General features: G+C 29.1%; 1 protein-coding gene across 6 annotated transcripts in view; it reads left to right on the forward strand.

The window, feature by feature from the left end:
- The window catches only part of LOC117174097 (TOX high mobility group box family member 3-like), a 142,855-nt gene extending 133,375 nt beyond the window's left edge, over positions 1–9,480 (forward strand). For 3 of the 6 annotated variants that reach the window (XM_033362832.1, XM_033362835.1, XM_033362837.1), the window contains 2 exons: positions 1,454–1,704; positions 7,073–7,133. In XM_033362832.1, coding sequence (XP_033218723.1) covers positions 1,454–1,704; positions 7,073–7,133 — 312 coding nt within the window. Of the gene's footprint in view, positions 1–1,453; positions 1,705–7,072 lie in introns of all 6 variants that reach the window. The other 3 variants (XM_033362833.1, XM_033362836.1, XM_033362831.1) reach the window with 2 other exon arrangements.
- Positions 9,481–16,994: the final 7,514 nt, after the last annotated feature.

Genomic DNA, 16,994 nt, shown 5'->3' on the forward strand with positions numbered 1-16,994 from the left:
CCCATCGCGCGCAGAGCTTCTTCATGCCCAAAACTGAATGCACGATATTGCCCACACGTTCCAATGATATGCCTACAGCATTGGCTACCTCTCTCAATTTCATTTTGGGATCATTCAACATCACATCATGGATTTTTTCGACATTTTCTGGTGTAGTGACCTCTTTTGGGTGCCCAGATCGTTCAGCATCAACTGTGCTCGTACGGCCACAACGAAACTCGGTAAACCACTTATGAATCGTTCCAATCGATGGTGCAGAGTCCGGGTAATACTTTTTCAGCTTGGCCTTGGTCTCGGGTATCGTTTTCTTGCGAAGATAGTAGTGTTTGATCAAAACTCGAGACTCAGATTTTTCCATATTAAAAAAAACTCGGAGGTTAGTCGCTTCTCAGTGCTGTAACTTGTAAATGCGTAAACATAAATGGCTGAAGTTTTGACAGGCGTCATTTGAAGGATCAAACTCGACGAAAATGGTTCACATTAGTGAATACTAATGCCATCTCTTAGAATTTTCAGGTACTTATCAGACTGCCTAGTATATTGTTGAAAATAAGTGTCTGCGAAACAGAAATTATCTTTCGTTGAGCATTATCTATAATTGCTACATAATCTAACAAATTATTTGATTCAAAACTAGAACATGCATAAACACGTTTAAAAAAACTTGAAGTCCCTGTAAAGAAAAAGTTTTCAATGATTTAAAAAATTGAAATGATACTGTTAGTCATGTTTTATAAAAAAAAAAAGTAATTAAATTTGTTGTTACTGTCGCTTTTTACCAATTTTTTAGGAATTGTTGAATTTTAATAAATCATGACTTATTTTTTCGAGAAAAACAGTCCGATTAAATTTTTAATCTCTATTTGAGTGTTGAGCAGTCTAAAATTTTTTTTTTAGTCTTACCATACAAAAATGACAATGTTTATTGTACCGATTTCAAACTAAACAATTTATTATTTTAATACAACTTTATAGCTAAAATATTTGTTTTGCTGAATCTATATAAATTAAATTTATTGGACATTTCAAATGTTTTAAGCTCGCAATCTATTTTTAATTTAAGTTTACGAGCATTTAAGAGTGATTTAAAATAATAATTATGGTAATGACAAAATTACATGTCTTTGAAATAAATATTTAATTTAAACATGCAAAAATTGCTTATGTAACTAATTTCATTTTTGCCGAGCCTTTTTTATATCACCGTGAACGGATTTCCAATGGAAAAGATTGTTTCTTTTTTCCTACATGTAAAAATAAATGTTAAATCTTTCCCTATTTTCACCCTTTTTTTAGTTCATTTTGCGCTCTGATTCCTATTCCATAAAATAGAATTATTTTATTTGATCATTGTTAAAGCTTTGTCTTTTGTTATCCTAAATTGCACATAATAGAAGAAAGCTAAACTAGTTGAATACAAGCATTAACTGGGTTGAAATTGTTGTTTTTGCAGGTTCCCCAACAAGTTCAGCCAGTTCAAGTTCAGCAGCAACAGATAATGCACATGAGCCCACCGAGGGGTGACTTGAAACAAGAATTATCGAGCCCACCACCAGTAAATTCGTCTCAATCAGCAATGGTTGCTCAGAGGCCTCCTGCAAACACTTGCATTCGTCACGGTTGTCCAAATCCAGCTGTAGCCAACACCGAGTGGGAAGACGAATATTGCAGTAATGAGTGCGTGGCTAGCCACTGCAGGTTTGTGTGAGCATTCTTTTGGGTTGTCTTTTTTAGTAGAATAGTCTTAGTTTAAAAAAAACTCATCCAATCTAATTCAGGGTGGCCGCTCGACCGGGAAATGACTGGAATATTATGTTTTTTACCGGAAATTTTATAAATTTCTAGAGAAAAATAATTTGTCCAAGTTTGATTTGAACAGTTTTTAAAAATAATTAGTTGAATTGTTATCCTTTTCGATTCTGATATTATTTAGTTTACAGTGCGTAATTATAAATTATGTCACTTCAAAATTTTCCATTTCAGTATGTACATTTTTCGTCTGAAGAGTTTTAAAATGCAGTTTTAAAGACGTAAAAAATTAAAAATTAAAAGCGTTGCAAAACGACAATTTTGGATAAAAAACTTTTTTAGTTGCTATATATATATATATTATAATGATTCTCAAAATTGAACTGTACATTAAGGACATACAAGTCAATAATAATAAAATTTATCTTACAAGACGATTCGAAATTAGTTCAAAATGGAAGAATTTCCAGATTTTAACGTTAAGGATTAAACTGTTTCAGTTGGAAAGTCTTAGTAGTTAAACAAGTATAAACGCCCGATTGAAACTTCATAAACTATTTAAAGTTTTTATAAATCTTTAAAACAATATATTTTCATTTAAAATCAGTAACAAAAACTAAAGTTTGCACGTTACAATTTTAATTGTTCTATTTATAAAAACGTAATTTGATAGTAAAAGTGTTAAATTTGTATGTATAATAAATATTGAACACCTATTCTTATTGCTAGAAAAAATTCGACTAAGTTTAAAAGATGTTTAGAGGGGCTGAAGAGATTCGACATTAATTAAAAATTTGAAATGATTTCATATAATTTAAACGAAGTGTCTACGTACACCGAAAAAATTTGACCTAATTTTAAACAAAATATAGATTTGTGCAGGTTGCGAACAAAAAATGATAAGAAAAGTTTTCAGAAGAATTCAAATCTTTTTAAAAATATGTTTAGAAGTTCAGAAAAAATTTTTTAAATAATTTGATATTTAACAAAATGTAAAACAGTATGTAGATTTTGTCTAAATTTTGAATTAAAATTTTGAAGCTTTTTAACGATTTTCAAACTATTTAGAATTAAAATAATTTAACTTCTGATTTAAGAAGTGTTCAATTTATAGCAAAAATGTAACCGTTTAATTTTTAATATTTTTAGCAGAAAATGATTTGCAGCTCAGTTTTTATTACTTCAAATGGAAAAACTTTTAGCTTTAGAGTTCGAATTTTTTAATTGCATTCATCGTGAACAATATTAGCGAACCGGGAAATTGCCGGGAATTTTATTCTGTGGTTAAAACGGCCATTCCGAATTTTCTTGGTCGGAGAAAGTCAGGGATTTTGAAAAGAAAAGTCAGGAAATTTCAGTAAGAAGCACTTTAATTAATTGTCAAGAATAATCACGCAGTGACTTTTAGTCACATTTTAAATTAAAATATCACTTTAGTTACTTTTTTCAATAAATTAATCCATATTGATTAAAAAAATCTTTTAAAGAAAAAATTGCAGGGCAAAAATAAATATTACCGATCCTAATGCTAATTAAGAAATTTTTACAATTATTCGAAGGATTTTTAAATAGATTTCAGTAATTTTAATGTATTTTAAAGATTTCAGGGTGTTTTTAAAACATTCAAGGAATTTTTAAGAGATTTTAAATTAAAATATTTTAAGGTTTCTTAAAAGATTCCAAGAAATTATTTTCAAGTTATTAGATTTTTTTCCCTAGGGTTTTCAAGAATTTCCTAGAATTTCAGAAGATATGAAACGCTTTTGACGAACCTGTAAGGTTTTAGGATATTTTTTAAGATTGCAAGGGATTTTTGAGCAATCCAAATGATTTAAAATTATTTTAAAACCTCTCAACGAATTTTAATCAATTTTCTAAGATATCAGAAAATTAAAGGATATTTTAAATAATTCCAAGGAATTTTTAATTGATTTCAATAATTTCGAGGGATTTGAAAGAATCTAAAATATTTAATTAAGGGTATTTCAAAGAGATTTGAACAATTTCAAAATTTGTTAAAGTATTGTCAATATTTTATGGTATTTTTAATAGATTACAGGTTTTTTCCTATTGATTGCTGCAATAATTTAATGCGGTTTGAAAGGCTTTAAAATATTTGAGGGCACTTACAAGTGGTTTTAAAAAATTCAAAATATTTCCATCGATTTGAATGTTTTAAGTGATTTAACAAGTTTTTCCTGGAGCTTTGAAGAATTTGCTAGAATTTTTGAAAATATGGAATGCTTTTTAAAGTACCTATAAGCTTTAAAAAATATTTTTATAGATTCCAAGACACTTTATCAGATTTTCGAGATCAAATAATCTTGAGGGATTTTAAAAGATGTGAGGGGGTTTCGTAGAATTTATAAGATTTAAAATATCTTAGGCCCTTTTTAATAATAGACTATAATAATTTAAAAGGATTTCAAAGGATTACAATTTTTTTTTATTTTAAATTCCAAGGATCTAAAAGCAGATACTTTAGGGTATTTTAAAAGATTCCAAGAAATTGTCAATTGATTTGAGTAATTTGGTGGGATTTTAAAGGCTATAAATATTTTAAAAAATTTTTAATATTCCACGGAATTTTGTAATATTTCCGACAATTTAAATTATTTTAAGGGATTTTAAAAGATCTCATGGTAGTTTAATATATTTTCCAGAATTTCAGGAAATATCAGATTTTATAGAATATTGCTGGATTTTATAATATTTTAATTGATTTCAAAGAATTTGTTCACAAGAAGTGAAGTATTTCGTGGGTTTTCAATGATTTCAAAAGATTTTTATTTTTTCCAAGTAAATAAGGTTGTGACAGCCCTGAGAATAATAAATTAAACCTGTATAATTCTTAATAAAAATTGTGTTTAAAAAACATTCTATATTAAAATGTTACTAGATTATAATTTTTCTTTTTAAATAATAATGCTCAGGGAAAATCAAGAAATTTGGAAAATTAAGTTTATTTGCGACAAAAAATAAAAATTTATTAAACCGAGTATGGATCAGTGTTTAATTACTTTTTTATGTAAAATGCTAGGAGTTCACTCTTGAAATCTGGTGCACAAGGCGTCGTGAAATATTTTTTATGCGTATTTATATTTATTGAAATCCTAATCGTATTTTATTTTGCTTTTAGTTTCTTACTTAGTACACATTTTATTGCAAGTGCATTGAATTTACTCATTGTCAAGTTAAACAACATTTTTTAATCTTATGAAATATTTGGAATTATTTTTAATCTTTTGGAAATGTTTGCGAAATCTTCTTAAATCTTTTCCAAACTTTGTGAAATATTTTGAAATCTTTATGAAATATTTTCGTATTTTTAAAATCTTTAAAAAATTTTTTGAAATATTTAAAATCTTTGTTCAATATTTATGTAATCATTGAAATATTTTGAAATCTTTTGAAATCTTTCTATAACATTTGGAAATCTGTGCAAAAAATTTTAAAACTTTATACAAATGCTTAAAATCTGATGTGCGCTTAAAAAGTCGAGTCGACAATTCCTCTGTGAAATGATGCAATTTTTGTACTTTTTAAAAATGTTGCCCGTCACATTTAAGCCTAAATTGAAAGAAAATTTTGAATAATTTAGGAAACTAACCAGTAACATATCTGAAAAACCTTTCTTGATTTTTGAATATGGCAACCAACGACCATCACTCATTTTTGTAGGTGAAAAGAATTTCAGGCTGGCGACTTGACCGGGAAACCAGGACATGACCGAGAATTTAACTTAAAAACCGGGAATTTACTTTGGGCCACAGAAAATTTCAAATTTTCATTATTTTAATAATTTTTGTCAATTTAGAAATATAATTTCTTTTTTATCTAAAATCGCGAAGAATTTTTGCAAAAGAATTATAATTCGAATCTATTTTTGATTAAAAATTAAATTACTAGCGGTTAAATGTTAAACTCTTGTTGAAAATTAATTTTTTTGTTTGAAAATTTATTATTTATAATCAACTAAAAATGTTATTATTTCAGTATAAAATTTAACTACTTTGTTAAAAATAAGCTTTTTTTTATTAAGAATTAAATTTGTGATGGAAAATTCAACTATTCTGTTTTTTGTTGAAAATTGATCTTTTTTAAAGAAAATTCAATTATTTGGTGGAAAATTGATATTTTTTTATTTAAAAATTAAGCTATTGTTTGCAAATTTGTGTACTCTATGGAAAATTCTTCTTTATTTGTAGAAAATTAATCTTTATGGTTAAAAATTCATCTTTTTTTGTTAGGTATAAAATTCACCTATTTCGTTGAAAATTCACCTATTTTTGTAAAAAATCATTTTTTTTATAGAAAATGATCTTTTTCTTTGAAAGTTAATCTACTTGTTAGAAATTCTTCTTTTCGGTTAAAAATTCAAGTAATCCAGTTAAATATTTACAATTTTAGTTGAAAAATCGTCTTTCAGTTTGGAAATAAAATTACTTTGTTGAAAGTTAAACTCTCTTGTTAAAAATTAATTTTTTTTATTAAAGATTCATCATTTTAATTTAAAATTCTTTTCTTTGGTTGAAAAATAGCTATTTATTTGAAAATTTGTATTTTCTATGAATGAAAAATAATGTTTTTGGCGGAGAATTATTGTTTTTTTTAAACTGAAAATGTAATGATTAATCCAGCTAACTATTATCCATAATTTAAATTATAAATTCATCTCTTTGGTTGACATTCATTTTTTGACTACGAATTTAGTTATTCAAGTTTTGGTTAAAGAATAATAGTTTTTAGTTCAAAATTTGTCTTTTTTGGTTGAACATTGATGTTTTAACACAAAAATTAAAAATTTCAGTTTTGTTTGGCAATTGATCTTTTTTTAGTAAAAATTAATTTTTTCTGGTTTAGAAATTCATGTATTTTGTTGAAGAATTGTATTTTTTGGTATAAAATGAATCTTTTTCTTTTAAAATCAGTCTTATTTTTTTAAAAATCATCTTTTTGGTTGAAAATTCAAGTATTCCAGAAGATTACTTTATTTTACAATCTTTTACTCCGCTGTTTTAAAGGATGTTTAGAATGAACATCATGGATTGAAATAAATGTTTAGTTTTCGCCGCAAATATGAATATGTTATTTTTACTTGACCAAAAAAACTAAAAAACTTGATCGGGAAATGATCGAGAATTTCAAATCGTCTGCTGAATCGCCACCCTGAATTTCATTTCCTCTTTTGAATATAAAAAAGGAAACAAGCTATTCTTCTAAAATCAAATTAAAGATTTATTCGAGTTAAATTGAAAAATCAAGAAATCCAAGAAGAATCCAGAGTGCAAATAAATAATTTTTAAAAAAATTCTGTTTACAGAGACGTTTTCACGACCTGGGTCTCGACAAATCAGCAGCAGAATTTCTCAACTGTAAAATAAAAGGAATCAATCGTCAATTGGTGAACCTGCAATCTGACTGTGAATGAAATGCAGAAAAGCGACTGTCGTTTCGTACGAGAAAAAAAAAGAAACTAATATTGGAACCACACACATTTGGACGAAATCGAGCGAAAAATTCCGGGAGGCAAAGTTTAATAAGTTCTTCTCTATTTATTGCCCGCGTCCAAAATAAATTATACGAGTAGTAGTTTATCCCAAGCGACATTTCTGTGGATGGATTATAGTAGACGGCAAAAGTTTTACAATCGCATATATATTTCGAGTCCGTCGATGTTCTAAAAAGGCGCGACTATTTATACGATATCCGCTGGAACTGAGGGGAAAAAAGTACAAGTAATAAAAGCAGAGTGACGTATTGCATGTAAATAAATGCGACGGCGAAGTGACGAATGTCGAATACTTTGTAATTTTCGGTGAAAGTGAGAGCCAACAATCGGACATGCAAGGAGCGAGCGGAAGCTATTGATAACAAAAAATTGCATTCGGCAGTGCCATGGCTGATTGTTTCACACACACACTTCACTCTGAACACTTAGCTAGGAATATAAACGAATCTATACATACATTATAAATAAATATATAAATAAATATATTAATTGACCGAGCAGCGATCACGGAAAAGTGTGACATCATCCCTCCGTCGTTAAATTCGGCGTACTCGGCGCAAATCTGCAGTATTCTATTTATCTGGAAACTTCCGAAGAACTATGATTAATCCAATTCAAGCTCTTTTCGAAAATTCTCCCTGGTTATTTACTTTTCGAAATTCTTTCATCGTTTTCTTTTTTTTCTTTTTTTCTTCTGTTTTTTTTATTCTGTTGGGATTTGAGCTTGACTTGGATTTCTGTAATGCTTTGAAGCTGAAAGAAAATAAGCAACAGGGCTCTAATTATTTTTACATCATTTCTACTGGCATTCAATTCGTATAACGTACTAGTTGGACGGTTTTTCACATGGCGAGATCAATCATTTTTACTGAGAAATACAAAATATATTGTTTAATTGATAAAGCGACACTGCGCTTTCTCTCTCCCCCCCCCCCACCCCTCTCTCGAGAATCCTCCCTCCCCCTCCACACCCCCTCCCCTTTTTTTACTTCTTTCTATTCCGTTAAGAATTGAGAAAGCGTAGTAGAGAGTCGCGGTTGAATAAATTATTTAAGTTGATGCAAAAAATTTCATAGATTTTTAAAGAAATATTATTAAAATATTATAAAAGCAAGCTAGGTCTTTAGACTATGTGTTTTGTTATTTTCTGCCTAGGTTTTAATGATTTAGTGATCGAGTTTGGGCTCTGAAATGATCGTAATTGTATGTATCGTTAAGAAGTGAAATGTTTCGCGTTCTCAGGAATTGCTACGTAAATTTATTTCCCCGCTCGCGAGAATCTTTGACTCTTCAAGGAGCGCGGGATTTTGTATTTTTGAGTGAAATTTAATTTTTCAGTTAAAATTCGCTGATGTTATCGGCACTTTGTGGGAACGCGTGAAGATTTTTTAATCGTTTGTTTTTCTTTTTTTTTCATATTTCTTATGTAAATATCTAAATATATTCTATAGATTTATAGGTTTTATTGTAAACATAATCAATAATGTATTATATTGATAACGATTTGTGGTATATTAAAATACTTATTATATATGTACGAGTATAGAATACAACAGGAATATTTGCATTTGGCACTGGTGCTATTTAGAAAGTGGTCGCTGCACTCGTAGAGTCGAGTAAAAAAGTTTGGCCAAACGCACGCACGTGCGCGAGTGTAATTAGGTTTCGTTGAACGGACAAGATTCTTCGCAAAAAGTTTGGCACTTTTTTCTTGCCAAAGAGGGACGCGCGAACGCACGCAGGCAGGCAGGCAGGCGACAGCGTTAAAACGATATGATCTGATAATATCGATGAATAATCCCGCTGTATACTATAAGTTACAAATATTATTATTGATGATTGAAATAAAGATAAGCTATCGGTTAGTGTTTGCCGCGAGACTTCGTTACGCAACGAGTGCAAGGCGAATTATTAAGTACTCAAAAATAAACAAACAATATACATACAGAAAACACGACGCGAATCCCAAACCCCCGACGACATACTTCTTCTTCATCATCTTGTTCTCACGACACAAAATCCACACAATTTTACAATAATATTCGTAATTGCATAAACATATAATAAAAGGAATAAATCTAGAAAATATCCAGCGTATTATGTAGTAGTAATAGAACTACACATCAAATGCTAATATATGATGGTGATTTGCAATGAATTTATGTTCGTTTTTATTGTTTTCTGTACAAAAGACTTGATTAAAGAATTTCAGTCCCAAATCACTTGTTCTTATTCCTCATTGCTAGTTTCCTTTCGATTTTCTGTCATATCAAGTGCCTCGTTCGACTAGGTTTTATATACCCCTTTACCAGCATGGGTAATTTTTTGGAACAACTGGACACATATTTTTACGACAACTAGATGCAGCTTTCAGGATGGCCGTTCCAGGACCGGGAAATGACATTCACATTACAATTCTTTTATGACATTTATTTCTTGACCGAGAATTTTACAAATTTTTGGAAAAAAATTCTATTAAGTTTGATTTGAACAGTTTTTTAAAAAATAATCAGTTGAATTTTCACCTTTTTCAATTATGGTATCATTTAGTTTGCAATGCGTAATTTGAAAAACTTTCACTTAAAAATTTTCTATTTTGGACTTTAATTTTTCAGCATACAATTTTCCGATTAAAACTTCATCAAATTTTTACAATTTTAAAATAATATATAAATAATTAAAGGCTTTGATTAAATATAAAATATTGTTTTGGTCTAAAATTGAAAATCTTTTAATTAGGAAAAATAACAATTGCTTAATATTTCGAATCATTTGATTGCTCATGTCAGGGGTCACCACAATCCACAGGTGCCCTTTGAAAAAAAATCCAGTTAGAAGAGCTCGGAGAACCCTTTTTTTACTATAACTTAACCGATCTTGAAATACAATGTATTTTATTTAAAGTATTTGAACTAAAAGCAATTGCCGATAATTGTTCAAAAATCAATGTTTTCGACATTAATAATACTAAATAATTAAAATAATAAGTGTTAAAAATAAATTAAAAGCTTACAAAATTTAAGAGTTTTTTTTCAAATTAAGAATATGTAAATAAAATTATTTCAGAATAAAATTTCTAAAATAGAAAAAAATTAACAATTTTAAAAACTGATCACTTAAAATTCAAAGAAATTGAAACGCTTTTCAATATAATTAATTTTGAAATTGATACTACTTTAAACTACATTGAATGTTTCAGTCAAAGCTGCTTAAATTTTTATTGACGTTTTATTGAACACATTTGAATATTTTACATTAGTGCATTGTGATATAATTTTGTATATAATTATAACAATTATATAATTAAGATATACTTTAGATAAATTAAAGTCTGAATTTGAAAATTAAATTTTGACTTACTTATAAACAAAATAATTTTTATGGGATTTAAATTGTGAGTATATAAAATTACAATTCCATTAAATATTTTATTTACCAATATTAAAGTAACGAAAACTAAACATTCATTATTTTGTTTCATAATTCTCAATTTTAGCGTGAAGTTTCGAATAAAAATAAGGGTCTCGAGTTTGAGGGTCCCCAGCGGCAATATATTTTGCAGAATATTTTACTTTTTTGTTGAAAAATTTTGATTATTCCAGTTGAATATTCCACAATTTTAGATAAAAATTTATCTCTTTTATTGAACATTAATTTTTTGGCTATAAAATTATCTTTTTTTAGTTGAAAATTCATCTTTTTGATCAAGAACTATATTATTCTAGTAAAAGAATAATCATTTTGGTTGAAAATTTATCTTTCTGTTTTAAACTTCAACTATTCCTTTTAAAGACTTATACAATTTTAGTTGAAAACTCATCACTTTTAAAATTTTACTATTTTTTAGAAAGTTTTTTTTGGTCGAAAGTAATTTTTTTAACTGAAAATTTAACTTATTCCAATTGATATTCCATAGTTTTGATCGAAAATGCATCCGTCTGATATAACATTAGTTTTTTAACATAAAATTTAATTATTTAAATTTTGATTGACAATTTATCTTTTTTTGCAAAAATTAATTTTTTGTTGAAAATTGAACTATTTCAGTTGAAATTCATTACTTTAATTGCAAATTCATCAGGTTGAAAATTGAACTATTTTGTTGAAAATCTGTTTTCTTTTTGTTGAAAATAAATGTTTTCTGCTGAAAGTTTAACTACCATTTTTGTTGTTGTTAAAAATTGATATTTTTAGTAAAAAATTTAAGTATTTCTTTAAAAATTCCGTTATTTTTAAATTTTTGGCTCTATTGTATATGGTTAAAATGAACGTCATGAATGAAAATAGGTAAATGTTTGCGTTTTGCGACCGGGAATTTTTTTCTTTGTTTAAAGCGGCCAACCTGAATTGTATCCAATCCATTAAAATCGTTTCTGGCTTTCAAAAAAAACTCATCATTATTAGATATATTTATTATCAGATTTTTCAAATCTCAGAATGGAAATCTCTCCCACCATCAAAAATATAATACCGAGAAAAATTATAATCTTAACAAGAAGCCTTAAAATTTCCACAGAAAAAAACGACAGGGTGAATAATAATCCATTTATTGTTGAAAATCCAAAGCTTGGAAATTTTCGATTTTTAATTGAAAATATTTTTTTAATTTAATGACAATCTTGTGATATAAGCCATTTTTGATATTTTCTAAGTCAATATAATAATTAGATTTGCTACCCGAAGATTAAAATATGAAATTAAAATAATTACTAGAACAAAATTCTTATTTCATTGATTTTTTCGCGCTCTGAGTATGAATATAATATTTGTAAAAACGAACTGGGATTTAATAGATATTATTTTAAAGATATTCAGGGGTTTGTATGGGATTTTAATACATCTCAATATTTTCTAATCATTTTATAATATTTCAAAAAATTTCGTCAGCATTAAGTGTTTTCGTAGGATTTCAAATATTTGCAGAGACTTTCTAAGATTTTAGGTTTTTTTTATACAGGATTTCAATAATTCCATGCGTTTTTAAAGATTTTTCTTGAATTTAGGAAGATTTTGAAGGATTACATATTGAATTAATAAGTTTTTAGCATATTTAAAAAGATTTAATGCCATTTCAGAAAATTTTTAAATAGTTGAAAGGATATGGAATGGATTTTAAAGGCTTTCAATAAGGTATTTTAATGAATTTGTCAGGATCTCAAAAAAGTGCATAGGACTTTAAACATTTCAAGGGACTTTATAATATTTTAATGGGTTTCAAAGAAATTATACAAAAGAATTAAGGGATTTTGTACGATTTCAAAGATTTGAAACGATTTTTAAATGTTTCTGGATTTTACATTTTTTAAGGTATCTTATGATATTTAAAACAATTTCAAATAATTTCTAGCTCAAAGTATTTAAAAATTATTTAGGGTATTTTCAAAGATTCCAAAACTGTTTCAAGGGATTTCATGATTATACAGGCTGGACACGCTGGGGCTTACATACACGGCAAATCGAATGCTACCCGAATTGCGCAATAGCCGAGGAGAAGCCATTATACAGGGGTATTTTCTTATTTCGCGCCTTTAAAGCTGCATTCGGATCGGCCATTCGGTCAAGTCCGTGCATGTTCGGATCAAGTTTATCATAGTTTCCATGGTTGCGTTCGAAACTTCAAATGGATACAAGTATCAAAACAATATAGGTTATGTTACATAGTAATTACAATAAATAAAAGTGTTTAATTAATAATGAAATGAGACATGTGAACTGAGAAGTAAACTTCAATTTTTCTGTTTTAATAACATTATGGAATGTCTGCTGAGTGACAAATACTATAAAATAGTAATAATTATCAGCGCTTCCAGTGGGCGAAGAGTGAATTGTGTTTACCACTTATTTACGGCATTAAAACAGGTGTGTTATGAATAGACAGGATATATTTTAAATAAAGTGAATGAAATATTACATTTGTAAACTTTAAATTGACATTACCTATATTTCCTTGCAGCGATTAGGGCAAACAGGTGAATCTGAACATAACCTCGAAAAAATGACAGATCGGCCCGGCATGTTTATTATACTTTCGATTGATTATTCTTCACCAAAGAAATGCTTGGTGGTTTTGTATGTTTATCACTGACCGTGTCGGCAGCGATAATTTAAATAGTAATTACTCATTGTCAATTGAACAATCATTACTTATTAATCATTTTAATAAGTTAAAAACTTTTTCTGAATTTAAAATTTGATTACCATTGTTTTTTACACAGATCGATCCTAGAAGAAATACACATAAGGAAATGCAGATAGAATTGGTGCATTTTAATCAACATTGTTGAAAAATCGTTATCTCTGGACCTTATCCCAAGATTGGGGATTAATCAGCCTAAAATTAATTATCTGAGTCATTTGAATGGTATAGGCGTATCAAAAAGATATCTCGAAGCAATTTAACTTGCCCGAATTTTAATTGATACAATTTTCAGGGATGTTTTTTATTTTAGACAATTTTTTCTCTGGACCTCATCTCAAAATTTATTTTATTGGTTGATCAAACCAAATTTTGAGATGAGGTCCAGAGAAAACATTTTCTAAAATAGAAAACATCCCTAAAAATTGTATCAATTAAAATTCGGGCAAGTTAAAAAGCTTCGAGATATCTTTTTGATACGCCTATACCATTCAAATGACTCAGATAATTCATTTTAGGCTGATCAATCCCCAGTCTTGGGGTAAGGTCCAGAGATAACGATTTTTCAACAATGTTGATTAAAATGCAGCAATTCTATCTGCATTTCCTTATGTGTATTTCTTCTAGGATCGATCTGTGTAAAAAACAATGGTAATCAAATTTTAAATTCAGAAAAAATGTTTAACTTATTAAAATGATTCATAAGTAATGATTGTTCAATTGACAATAAGTAATTATTATTTAAATTATCGCTGCCGACACTGTCAGTGATAAACATACCAAACCACCAAACATTTCTTTGGTAAAGAATAATCAATCGAAAGTATAATAAACATGCCGGGCAAATATTATTACTATTTTATAGTATTTGTCACTCAGCAGACATTCCATAATGTTTTTGGCACAGAAAAAAATTGAAGTTTACTTCTCTGTTCACATGTCTCATTTCATTATTAATGAAACACTTTTATTATTTGTAATTACTATGTAACATAACCTATATTGTTTTGATACTTGTATCCACTTGAAGTTTCGAACGCAACCATGGAAACTATGATTAACTTAATCCGAAGATGCACGGACTTGACCGAACGGCCGATCCAAATGCAACTTTAAAGGCGCGAAAAATGAAGATACCCCTGTATCATGACTTCTCCCCTGCTATTGTGCAATTCGGTTAGCATTCGATTCGCCATGTATGTAAGCCCCAGCGTGTCCACCCTGTATAAGGAATGTATAAAAATGTCATATTGATATAAAGCATTTTCTAGCATTTCCTAAAATTTAAATTTACAAATATTCTATACAATGCATAATACAAACATTGCGTGATTTACGGGTTATCATAAAGATATTTATTCGTGAAAGGGAGTTAAAAATTTCAGTTTACTATTGGAGCAAAGTAAAAAAATTAATAAAAAGGATGTATTTTGGGATTTAATCGTGTTCAAAATAACGATTCTGGCCGACGCGACGTTTCGTGAACATTGCAGTTCACTTCTTCAGGACCAGGAGCGTACGTAAGTGGGGTTTTGCCCCCCCCCCCCAACTATTACTGTAGACAATCCTAAAAGAAAAATCCAAGTTCTAAGTATTAATGCGCTGTTTAGCAATAAATAAATTAAACAATTTTATCATAGAGGACGGCCTGCGATTTGTATCTTCTGAAAAAAACACTTCTACTATCAGTGAGTATAAGAAGATAACACCGCATTGCAACTTATTTGTGCATTTGCAATGGATTTACAAGCATTGCTCTGCAATCGACATTTTCAGTAATGTTTGTCTAGAAATTAGATTCGAAACAAATAGTTGGTTCCTTTGAACGAATTTGACTAAACTGGACATTTCCTTTGAAAAAAGTGACTAAAAAGTGACAAGCGGCTCTATGAATTGATCAATTCAAAACACTTTTATTTTAATTGTAAATAATTTTAATTTAGAAGATTTCTTATTCTTTGTATGTTTTTTATGACTTGGAAATTTTTTTGATAATCTTGAAATGGCAATAGACTTTTTTCGTTTTTAGAGGCCATTCTGAAACAATTTAGTTAGCCATGGCTCTCTATGCGGATACATTTTTCGGACGCGCTTGATGATTTATTTGATAAATATGAACGACCTTAAGTCATCTTTTTGAGTGACACCGTCGAGCGATATTTTCCGATATCGAAGCAATATCCGGTTCGAGTCGGTTATAGTTCGGGTAGACTCTGGCTCAAAAGTCTATAATATCGGCTCAGTATCGGGTCAGGTTTTCAATGCTCCTTCAACAGAATGCTGTGCACTTCTCACTTTTGAACCTAGCGAAAAGGTAAATTTGACAATGGTTTGACGTCACTTGCCCCCCCCCCCCCCCCCCCCCCCCCCCCCCCCCCCCATACACACAAGCCTGACTCCACCACTGTCTGGTTAAACCGTTTATGGATGTAGTTAAAATACTAAAATTAATTTTTCTTTTAGTGGAAGGTTTGTACTTTGACTTACAAGGAAGGTACTCCAGATGTCCCTCGCCTATTTGATTCTTCCTGATATATGTTGTAGTACTCGAAAAACTAAGCGACTCGTATTTTTTTTTTATGCGCGGAAAAACACTCTCAGGGAGCGAAACAGCCCCTCAAAGATAGGGGTCTCAAGTGTCGTTTGATATAGTTATGTGTATCACAACCAAAATCATATCTATCAAACCTACTGGAAATGTTTCCTCGGGATGAAACATGAATAACGCAATTTTCTCAACAACTACAAAATGAAGGGTGCAAACCACCCCTAAATGTTTTTAAAGTTGTGCTAAACTTTTTTAAATTCACAGGAAAAAATAAAAATTTTGCACATGAGGCAAAAGTAAAGTTGACGTGTTCCGCTAAAAAAACTTGTAGAATAATTAACGGGGATAGCTACCCCCAATTATGTATACAGTTGCAAAATAAGTCTGAAATCGAGCAAAAAACAAGGAAGAAAATAAATGTTGCACACAAAAAAGAGTATGAAGGTATTTATGTATTTTTAAGAAAAAAAGAGTATTGAAGAGGGTAACTACCCTTAAATTGTTTCACATTACTAACCTTTATAATTAAATCTTATGCACGGAGAATATTTGTGTGTTAAATGTTACAAAACTTAGTTCGTTAAATGGAAGACATTATGGCATTTTATTAAAATTTCACTTTCAGTCATGTAAAATGAAATAGGGTAATATTTGATAAGAAAATATCGATAATTATTATAAATTCATTATAATTTAATTCGCGATTCAGTAAGAAATAATACAACTAGATAATAAAGATTACCTGACAGTTAGGTAAAATGAGATGTCGATTACCTGCCAGTTAGGTAAAATGAGTTGAACTGTTAGTTGCAGTTGCACTCAAAGAAAACAAAGTCTACCGCTCTAAATATGTGAATTCTACATCCCGCAGTCGTGTAAAAATTAGTGCACCAGCAAAAAAAATTCTTGCTACAACCAGCTGCATAATTACATTAAATTACAATACATTGCATATACAGTCTGTCAAGTTAAAGCGTGGGTGGCTTTACTCGCAGTCGGTAAGGTGTATCGACATGATTTTGGTGTCAAAATATTAAGAAGAGCTCCCT

The sequence above is a fragment of the Belonocnema kinseyi genome, chromosome 6 (assembly GCF_010883055.1).
Source record: "Belonocnema kinseyi isolate 2016_QV_RU_SX_M_011 chromosome 6, B_treatae_v1, whole genome shotgun sequence".
Taxonomy (NCBI): domain Eukaryota; kingdom Metazoa; phylum Arthropoda; class Insecta; order Hymenoptera; family Cynipidae; genus Belonocnema; species Belonocnema kinseyi.